Source organism: Cebus imitator, unplaced genomic scaffold (assembly GCF_001604975.1).
Source record: "Cebus imitator isolate Cc_AM_T3 unplaced genomic scaffold, Cebus_imitator-1.0 Scaffold506, whole genome shotgun sequence".
NCBI classification, from domain to species: domain Eukaryota; kingdom Metazoa; phylum Chordata; class Mammalia; order Primates; family Cebidae; genus Cebus; species Cebus imitator.
The window spans coordinates 636,272-647,520 of NW_016107821.1; the positions used below are offsets into that span (position 1 = coordinate 636,272).

At 39.5% G+C, this 11,249-nt stretch overlaps 1 protein-coding gene across 8 annotated transcripts in view; it reads left to right on the forward strand.

Annotated features, from left to right (window-relative positions):
• Positions 1-11,249, forward strand: part of LOC108292769 (microtubule-associated serine/threonine-protein kinase 4) — a 347,164-nt gene that overhangs the window by 124,988 nt on the left and 210,927 nt on the right. For 3 of the 8 annotated variants that reach the window (XM_037733233.1, XM_037733238.1, XM_037733234.1), the window contains exons 1-2: positions 5,676-6,094; positions 10,471-10,551. The exons of 4 other annotated variants lie outside the window; for them this stretch is intronic. In XM_037733233.1, the coding sequence (XP_037589161.1) occupies positions 6,048-6,094; positions 10,471-10,551 (128 nt within the window). In that variant the 5' untranslated portion in view covers positions 5,676-6,047. Of the gene's footprint in view, positions 1-5,675; positions 6,095-10,470; positions 10,552-11,249 lie in introns of those variants that run through there. One more of the 8 variants, XM_037733237.1, reaches the window with a different exon arrangement.

The following is an 11,249-nucleotide window of genomic DNA, read 5'->3' on the forward strand; positions in this document are numbered from 1 at the left end:
AAATAATTGAACATTCAGGTAATGCACTTGTCCTAAGATTTTGTGTATTCCTTTGAGTGCCTTGGATTTAGAAAGGAAAAAGGTGAGAAAATATTGCATTGGGGAGATTTGTCCCTTGACTTTCATCTGAGAAGCCAAAACTCTTTATGTTAAACTCCTGTATGCCCAGGTGCCTCAGACACATGCAACTGGCTTTATTCTTGAGCCAGCCTATTTAACTATGGCCTCAAAATAAGCAGTGATGAAGCTTATTTTGTATGTAGTTTGGGTCATATTGCTTTTAAAAATTCCGAATCTAGGTTACTGTTCCTGAATGGCATGGAGACCCTGATAATTAGGTTTCTGTGACTTAGAGACAGTTCTGAGGCTCTGTCTATAAAAAGCCATTCCTCCTGAAAACAGGACAGAAGTATATACATACAGGGAAGTAGTATTCCCAGAGAAGAAATGTGGCATGAGAAGCAGAACAGTTACAGTGTTCCTCCCTCACCCCATTTGCGTACAATGAAATCAGCATTGACGTGTTAAAATGAGTCAGTGATGCCGAGGGTCCTGCAGAAATTGACCCTTGTCTCTAGAGCAAGGTTTGTAGAATAGCAGTTTTGATTTGGATAATTCTATGTTGTGGGGCAGTATCTGTATACTGTAGGATGTTTAGCAGTGTCTGTGGCCTCTGTTCACTAGATGCCAATTGCAGCAACCCCCTCATTCCCCGCTGTAAAGAGTAAAACCTAAGATGTCTTCAGACATTGCAAAACCTGGTTAAGAAGAACTACTCTAGAGAATGCATAGAAGGATCTAGCCTTAAACCATGCCTCTGGGTTTGTTTAAAAACCATATTTCCACCGTGAATGCAGCAGCAGTGGTAGAGAAGACTCCTTAACTTCCACCTTGTCATACGTATGTCTTCTTAGTCATACCAGAGTACTGTGGTTTAAACCAGTGTCTTCCCCACCCACCCACCTCTACCAGAAATATATCACACTATAGTGTAACCTTAGGCTCTTCTTTTGTAGACACGTGTGTACAGCTAGTTCATGATATATGCCTTCCAGCCAGCAGAGGTCTTTTCTGGGTCTTCATGTGGTATCTGAACGTGTCCCAATTCTCCAGCTTCTTAAGACCACTCTTTGAGGTCATTGCTTTGACACTGTTTAATTATTTAACACTGTGGTGAGCTACAATTATATAAAAAATGAAAAATTTCTTGAATTGGTGGTTTCTCCAGTATAGAGAGGGTCATTCATTCATTTCAGCACATATTTATTGAATACTTATGTGGGCTGCTCTTGGCACTAGCAATAAATGGCTATAAACAATATACAACACACTTGCCTTCTAGGAACCTACACTCTGATAGGGGAAGACAGACAATAAATAAGTATAACATATGTTAGGTGAAAAATACGCCAAGATGAGAAGAAAGGCTGGGCACGGGACTCATGCCTGTAATCCCAGCACTTTGGGAGGGTGAGGCAGGAGGATCACATGAGCCCAGGAGTTCAAGACAAGCTTGAACAAGCTTGGCCAACATGGTGAAACCCCATCTCTACTGAAAACACAAAAATTAGCAGGATGTGATGGCACATGCCTGTAGTCCCAGCTACTCGGTAGGCTGAGGTAGAAGATCGCTTGAACCCCAAAGACAGAGGTTGCAGTGAGCTGAGATCATGCCACTGCACTCCAGCCTGGGCGACAGAGCAAGGCTCTGCCTCAAAAAAAAAAAAGGAGAGAGGCCAGATGTGGTGGCTTATGCCTGTAATCCCAGCACTTTGGGAGGCTGAGGTTGGTGGATCACTCAAGTCTGGGAGTCTGAGACCAGCCTGGACAATATGGTTGAAACCTGTCTCTACAAAAAATACACACACAAAAATTAACTGGGCATAGTGGCATGTGTCTATTGTCCCAGCTGCTTAGGAGGCTGAGGTGAGAGGATTGTTTGAACCCAGGAGGTGGAGGCAGAGGTTGCAGCGAGCCATAATTGCGCCATTGAACTCCAGCATGGGCAACAGAGTGAAACCCTGCCTTAAAAAAAAAAAAAAAAAAAAAAGAGATGAGGAGAAGGAACACTAGATGGGAAGTCTTGTGTTTTTAAATAGGGTCAAGCAAGATGTAAAGAAAGTTCAGGAGCAGGATGTTTGGACATCTCAGGGTAAAAGAGTTCTAGGCAGTGGGAATGGTAAGGGCAAAGGGGAAGAGGCAGGGCTGTGCTTGGTATATGTGAAGGATGGTGAGGAGTGTCGGGGAGGGAGCTGTAGAAGAGGGGGTGTGGATGTGTGCTGTGGACATAGCATATGGAGCTTTGGAGGCCTGGTAAGACTCTTCTTCCATTTTTTATCAGACAAGATTTCAAACATACACTGAAGTGCAGAGAATAGTATAACGAATCCCTTATTTGCCTATTACCCAAGCTTAATAAATAGTAACCAAAGCCAATTTAATTTTATATACGGTTACTCCCCCTACCCAGATTGTTTTGAAGCAAACTCTACGTGTATTATTTCATCTGTAAATATTTTTGTATGTATCTATAAAAAGATAGGGAATTAAAGGTGATCATGATTCAATATCACACTTTAAAATGATTGGCCAGTTATAGCAGATAATATCCAAACTGTGTGTATATATATATATGCACACACATATGTATCAATATATATTTCAGGCTGAAGTGTGTACATATGTAATAAGCTGATTTTCTAAATGCCTGATGATGTGTGTGTTTGTTTATAGTTTGATTAGTTTGATATCAAGATCCATTAAAAAATTCATATATTACAATTAGCTGATATGTCCCTTAAGGGTTTGTTGTTGTTGTTGTTGTTGTTGTTTTTGGTAGAGACAGGGTCTTGCTATGTTGCCCATACTGGTCTAGAACTCCTGGGCTCACGTCATCCTTCCACCTCAGCCCCCCAAAGTGCTGGAATTACAGGCATGAGCCACTGTGCCTGGCCTTTTTTCAAACTTTGGGTTCCCCTTCCATCTCTTTTTCTCCCCATTAAATTTTTGAAGAAACCAGGTCATTTGTTCTGACTTTCATATCTGGCTTTTGCTGATCACACCTCTGTGATACTGTTTTAACATATTCCCTTGTCTCTATCCTGTAACTTGATATTTTGATGTAGAGGCTTGGTTGTATCCAGTAGTGCTAGAGTCTTCTTGGTAAGATTACATCATTTGTGTTGCCTTGAGGTGCTCATGATGTCTGAGATTTCTCTCTTTGTGATGTCAGCAGTCATTGATGATCTTGGCTTAGATTCCCTCGTTCTTTAGACCCTGAAAAATTGTGACATTTATGACTGCAGTTCCTTCTTTATTTACCAATTGGAGTGAACGATTTCACCATCCGTGAGGTGTAACTCACAGGGGAACCAGAGATGTGCTTGATTCTTTCCCTTTATCAGTTTGCAAGATTACTGTGGTAGTTCTCTAGCATCCTCTCAAGGTGATATGACTTTCTCTTCTCTTCTTGAACTCATAACTTTAAACAGTTGATATGTTGTGATACATTACCATTGTCATTCCTATTGATGCTTGATTATCCCATTTAGGGCCAAATGTGCTAAATTTGTGGCTTTTACTCATAGGGAAGCTGTTGGAGGGTTTTGAACAGAAGAGTGACATATTCTGAAAGAGATCACTCTGGAGTTTATGTGGTCACAAAAGCGTGGAGGATACCAAGGAGGAAGTAGAGAGACCAGTTAGGAGGAATAATCTGGCCAAGACACAATGTATTTAGGATCAGGGTGGTTTAGGTGGAAATAATGGTGGCATTCTGGATATTTTACATTGGAAGGAAGCTTCTTTTGGGGTTTGGAGGGTAGGATGATGAGTTTGCTTTTGGATATGTTAAATTAGGGGTAGTAGAAGGAAATTGAAGTGAAAATGTATTGTAGTCAATTGGCTATATGGACCTGAAGTTGACTTCAGAAGATCTGTGTGTAGAAGACTATTGAATAATATTCTAGTGTGTTTCCTGAGATGAGGGTCGACCATAAAATGTTAAAGAATTTGGGAATTTAGCTTTATTTTTTGGCATAGGGCGGTTACTGATTTTTTTCTTTTCTTTATTTATCATTGTCTGGCTTCTGACACTCAGGCTTTCAAATTTTCCCTGACCAACTTTCCTAAGGAAAGTTGATTCCTCTTTGTTGTGTTCTATTATGTCTTGTTTGTTTGTTTGAGATGAACTCTTGCTGTGTTGCCCAGGCTGGTCTCAAAACTCCTGGACTCAAGCAATCTTCTTGTTTCAACATTCTGGGTAGCTGGGATCCATTATATCTTTAGTTTCCTTTTGTGATAAATTACAAAAACTTTTTACATTTCTATCTGCCTCTTGGTGGAGTCAATGACTTTATCTCAAGTATGGATTTGTTACCTCTAAAGGGTAGGAGGATTGGTTGGTTCTGTGAGCTCACAGTGAGAGATAATGGTACCTAGTTAACATTAACAGATGCCCCAGAGCAAGTTGATAGGTAAGGATGTAGTATAGAGAAGAGTTCTGAGAGCATCCTATAAACCTCCACTGGCTCACAGGCACCTTTGTAGACTTAGAAACAGGTAGCCCTCCAGAAGCTCACAGAGCTGAGGGAGACTTGGTGAAAATGAGAAAAATGAGGTGAAGCAACTCAGAGCCAGGCACAGGCATAAAAACATGGAGAGCAGACTGGATGTCGTTTCCCACTTCCCTCCTTGCCCTGGGCACAGCCTGAACAACTGCCGGTGGCATCCCTGCCTAGACAGGCCTCTGGGATAAGAGTAAACACACTGGGATCTAATCCTAGCATAGCCGCCGACTGTGTGCCCTCAGTTTCTTCATCTGCAAAAAAACGGAGTTTGGCTTCATAGCCTTTGAAATGTAACTGCTTGAATATACTTGCTATTTCACCGCAGTTTGGCTCTGTGTCTCTCTCTTTGTGTGTGTATGTGTGTGTGTGTGTGTGTGTGTGTGTGTGAGAGAGAGAGAGAGAGAGAGAGAGAGAGAGAGATGCCTTGTAGTACTTGAAAATTAGAATTCTTGATAAAATAAAGCTCTAATTAGTTCTAGTGTTTCTTCTCAACAGACCAGGGGTTGCCAAGTTTTAAAACACTTTAAAATGCATTAGAGGAAGTGAGTCAGTTATGTTCTTCTTATGCGACAATGGAAGTACACTTAGTGCCAAGTTATGAATGCTGTGAAAAATTAGGTTTTGAATAAATACAAGGTGAAACTTTCAGGTTTTGAAAGCACATGTCTCTTTTTCCCTCCTTATTCATATTAGATCGCTTTTGTACAGTATACAGCACTGAGGTCTTAAAAATGAGCTTTTCAAAAATAAAAATCCAAATGCCTATCTCTTGCGTTTCCAGTTGGTAGTTTCCTATGATAGGGTTTGCCTGTTCACACAAGTCTTTGCCACACAACAGAGTCTGGCTTCCCCCAAATTAATGCAGTTAGTTTATTCCTCTTTCTGATGATTGCCATATATAGAGAAAGATCTAATTATTTGTATGTGGCACTATTCAGCATTTCTTTCTTGGGGACTATGAGTGATTTAGTTAACTCCACCAAGGGAAGTGTAAGACGAGCCTCCTCAGGGTGGCTGAATTCTATTCGAGAGCATCACAGGGAGGTGGGGAGTAGCTGACGTGTGCTGAGATAAACTCTTTTACAAGTATGACACTGTTGCTTTATTTTTTTGCCCCAGTCTGCAGGGGCAAAAGGACTTTTCATTTCACTGAGGTGAAAAGTGGGTCTGTGAGTGGAGCGACTTTCTTTAAAAAAAAAAAAAAAATCAAAAACCAATTACTTGATATGCAGAGCTGCAAGCCTCGTTCCTCTAACAAAATCAGTGCAGTGTGCACTGCCGTTAACCTGAGGAAAGCAGCTGACATCTCTTGATTACAGCTAGAGGTGGAAGGACCCAAACTTGCAGCCTCCCCCTCCCCCTTGAGAGAGTGTTAGTCCAGTCCTTTAGAGAGGTTCGGTTTGGCTCTCTGTCATCACCGGGACGCTAGCAGGGAGTGTGTGTCATGGTTACAATAGAGTGTGCTAACATATAACAAGCATGAAAGCCCAGCGGGAAAGGCTACAGATTCCGGGGCTGACCTTGGAGTAAGTATTGTCTGTCTTTAATATTTTAATGCTTTCTGCATGGCACTCGCTTTCCGGCGACCAATAGCTATTTAGCATTTGTTTGTACTGACAGCCTCAGAGCACTGCAGTGTGAGGTGGAAGAACATGTCTTAAAATGCATGGGATTTGGTTTCAGCAAATGTGGACACCCAGACCAGCACTTTGCATTGCAGTCAGAGGAAAAGCATTGCTGCATATTTAAAGTTACTAAACCCCAGTTCTGGAAACATCTTAACAGCTCATTGTGAAAGAATGTATCAGTAGGCCATGGTGTATCTGTCTTTTTCTCCTTCTCTCTTACTGTTTGTTTATCCCCATGTTTCCTTTTTCTAAAGAAAGGCCTCTGTCTGCATTGAATAATAGAAGACATTACAATGGATTAGAGTCCAAGAGAAGGGTTATTTGTGACATTCATTAGATGTGATCCATGTTTTATCTGTGCAACAGAATATTAATGAACTGTGGTACATTTAGAATCCTCTCGCAGAATCTCCAGCCACTGCATGCAGTGTGTTTACCTAGTTGAGCTGTGTGTTTGCTTAGCTGTTTTTTTCTTTAACCCATTAACTCATCTGACTGCCTTCTGATGTGATGTAGCTGCATGAACATGTCCACATCTAATCTGTGGCGCAGAAGTTAGACATCTGTGATGCAGGAAGTGTCAGCAAATTTTTATTTTAAATCTGTTAGTCAAAAATGCAGAAGCTGTGAGTTAGTCTGTGCTGGCACACTTAAAATAATAAACAGTAAAATATAAATCCGGTAGAAAAATATAAATATCACTCTTTCTAACTTACAGCACAGATAGAAAATTACATTTTAGTGAAATCTGTACAGTCCCAGTAATCTCATACTGGACTGCCTCCAGAAAGAGACTGCAGGACTGTGCTCAGTTCTGAGGATTAATTATTCCTCTTGAATTCTGTAGATGCATCATACAAGAGAAATTATTTCCTTAATTAATAAAAACATGACATTCCGAAGTGAATACTTTTCTAATCAGTCCTTGCTCTAAAATTGTGCCCTGATTTTATACTAATGCAGAGCTCACTTACAAAAAGTTAGAGGGCTCTTACAACCTTCTTGCTAGATGTGACATTTTTCATATTAGAGGTATGAATATTATTTACCCATTGCCCTAATATTTCTCCCATCTCCACCCCCACCCTAGCATTCAACTCTCACCATCTGTGTGGAATATTTTAGCGGCATGCACTCATTCTTCTACTTAACCCTCCTCTCTCTAGCGTTCTGGAAATGCACAACTAAGCCATAGCTCTATCTTTAAAACCCAGGAGCATTAACTTCCAGCTTTGCTTTTGCCTCTATTTTTTGTTGTGCTGTTTCCTGGTTGTTTTCTTTGGACTTAGTAGATATCATTTCACTTTAGGCTTTTTCTTTCTTTCCTCTTCTTCCTTTACTTTCTTTCCCTTTCTTTCTTTTTTCAATCTTGTCTACATTAAGAGGAGACACTTCAAAGTAACTTTTTAAAAATATCAACTCAGTTATATCAAACATTCCATTTTATGATTAGAAGGACTGAATTATGCCATAAGTTGTATGACCTTGCTAATGTCAACACAGGACATAGCAGTCAGCTAAACACAGGGGATCCTTGGATGTTGTTTTGGTATCTGACCACACCTCCTCCTTCTATCCTCTTATCTTGGTAAATATTACTGTGCATTTAAAGTAGATAATTCTGTCCGGCTAAGGAGCGTGAGAGTGGAATAGATGTCATTGCAGTATTAGTATGTAATTTACTTTGAACATTTTGTTTACCTTGAAATGAAAAATTACTCCAAAATATACATAGCTAACTTTACATTCATTCATAGAAAAAGCGAATTCTGCAGTCTTTGAATGAATTCAACTTCTAGCCACTGCAGAGGAATGTTATAATGGAAAGTCTTATCAATGAATCTATTTAAAGAGATTTAATGTATATAACTTTAATTATTTGGGAATCTTAGAGTCCTAACTCACACAGCAAATGTGTAGAGCAGGTTTTGAATCTTCGTTCACGAGACATTATTGTTTTTCTTTCAGAAGAGTTTATTCCATAAGCACTGCAGCTGTGAAGTATTGCATGAGCCTACTTTATGCTCTGTAGATGCAATCTAGAATTTTCCATCTGATTGTCAATAGCACAGGGCAGTTTCTGATTCCTGTTTCAGACATTGAAATCCTAGGTGAGACATCAAATATATATTTCAGAAAATAATAAGTTGTTAATTTATGCAGAAATTTATGATGCTTATGCCTGGCTTTCCAGTTTCTGAGAGAAATGGGTTTTTTTGTTTTTTCTATTTTCATCGTAAGAATAGAACTGTGTACATAGACACTTCATAGCACTCATCATGCGTGTTTCCGCACGGAGACAGGGAGCAGTGTTAGTGCCTATGCATGCCGATTTTAGGACCGGAAGAAATAGATAAGACTGTACTTAGACAAAATGATGGATATATCAGGGGACATTCCTGAGAGCTTTCCAATGAGCTGCTAAGTTAGAGTACAGTATGTTTAACAGCAGCAGCTTTTGAATATGCTCTGAATGTATAAGGAAAATAATTCCTTGCTAATTCCAAATACTGGTACCAAATCAAAGAATGGCCTTAGAAGATCTAAAACTTTACTCTGTTGAAACATTATATTTTTAAAATTAGAGCATTTTAAGCAATAATTTTATATTTCAGTTTAAGACAAATACAGCCAAGTCTCAATTATCCGTATAATGGGAGACAAGCATGGCATTTAGAATTTGCAAACCTTGATAAGCCCAAATCTGATTTTAGCCATTGTTGCCAACTCTGTGCCAATGAAGGGCACAACTAGCTTGAATCAGCTGAAATGCAGCTCTGTTCCAAGGCCTCATTCTCTAAGATAGGAAAAGATGATACAGTATACAGCCATCATCCAGCAGAGAGGCAAAATAACGTTCTTTAAGAAACTCTCTGCACTAACCAGGCACGGTGGTACGTGCCTATAGTTCTTGCTGCTTGGGAGGCTGAGATGGAAAGATCTCTTGAGCCCAGTAGTTCAAGTTCAGCCTGGGAGGCATATTGAGACCTCCATCTCTAATAAAGAAAAAAGACACAGTGGTTCATGCCTGTAATCCCAGCACTTTGAGAGGCTGAAGCAGGAGGATCACTTGAGCCCAGGAGTTTGAGACCAGCCTGAGCAACATGGCAAAACCCCATCTCTACAAAAAAATACAAAAATTAGCCAGGCACGGTAGTGTGTGCATGTAGTCCTGGTTACTTGGGAGGCCGAGGTGGGAGGATCACTTTGGGCTCAGGAGGTGGAGGCTGCAGTGAGCCACAATTACATCACTACACTCTAGCCCAGGTGACAGAGTGAGCCCCTGTCTCAAAAAGAACAAAAAGAAAAAGAAAAAAAGAAAAGGAAAGAAACTCATTGCACTATAGCAGGAGTTTCTGTTCTTCACTTCAGTCTGAGAGTTGGGACCAGAATACCTACAGAGTACCTAGCTAATTTTTACTTTGATTTTGCTATGCAAAAATAGTTGGTAACTGACTAGCATCAACTCCATGCTTTAATAGAGCTATTGGTTAAATTGTTGTACTATATCTAATTTAAGTTTTGTCTCCTTAAAAAAAAGAGACATGAGGCCAGAAAGAAAAAAAGATAAATGAACTATATTCCAACCACACTGTGGTGCATATTTGAGAATTGGCTGGAATAAGCTTGGTGGTTTGGATGGGAGGGTGAGGAGTGGGAGGCAGCGATTATAATGGTTCATTGACAGCTAGATTTGAGAAGACCTCTTTAGAAGGTAAAATAATGCACAGCTACATGGAAGACTTTTTGAAATTATTTATTTTGAATATACACATAGGAACACTTTTTAATCATTCCCCCTGAGAATTAGAGAAAATGTTAGGTCTTTATTACAAGGAAGACTTGTTTTTCCTTGCAAAAGTGCTTAAGAACATATCTTCCTATGTGGAAATGTTAGCTGCTTTGCTTTTTAAAAACTGTGATGTTTCACCTAAGTTTTTATTTGCATTGTCTTTAACCTAGAATAAAATATACTCAATATAAAATGGCACTGGATTTTCTTTGATGCAAAAATCACATGTGAAAGATATCTGCCAAGTTGCTTTGTGACAAAGAAAAGGCTCAAATAAAAATGGCAGCTGTAGTTTTTAAAATGTAAATTTCAGCAGGAAGTATTTTACTTGTTCTGTATTTTAGAGCTGAAAAGGGCTAGTGGTGTTGATAAGCCTGCCATAGTGATTCTGGCCTAAAGGGAACACAATCCCTTAACTGAGCTATGCTATTTTTACTGCAATCAATTCTCCCACTTGGAATGACATTATTTTAACTTTCAGTCTCACTCCCAGGAGCCTGAGTCCAACCCCATCCAGCCCAGGCAGTCCTTGTAGTCCTCTCTTGGCTTTTCACTTTTGGAGGTAAGCATGCTCCAGGGCCTGCCCAGGGCTGCTTTGTCTTTCTGTTGCCCCATTTCCTACCACCAGCATTTGATTATTTCAGACTCTGCAATCTGCAATAAACCATTTCTTCTTAATTGTTGCCCTAGCGTTAACATACAGGATGAGGATACCGGTTGAATTGTTTACTCGATGACTTACTTGATCACTTACTCCATTTAGCATATTTACTAATATTTCACTTGATGTCTCTTGAGTCATTGTTCAATGTCTGTGTATATATGACAGTTTTTCATTTTGCTTTCTTAGGAAATGATCTGCACTGAATTCTGTACATTTTGATCAATATAAAGATACAATTTGTCAATTTCTAGAAAACATTTCCCAATTCATGTGAGTGTATTATACTACCTGTTGCTTCAAAGTATTCTATACACTGTTATTTACAGAATAATGTATTTAAATTGTCTAATGGGTTAATGTTTTTAAAATCGTTTTTAGAGCTCCCAGTTATATACTCCTACCCCTCACTCATAGGCTGATTATATTCATTCTTCTCTGTGTGTTAGAGAAATATCCCCGAGGAGCTCTTACATTTTAGCATAGTTTGTTACAAGAATACATGATAGAAAATACTGCTACCATTGTATCTGTAGCATGTATATTCTAATAGACTTTTCATGAATTCAGTTTATGGATATAGTGAATTGCCCCGTATC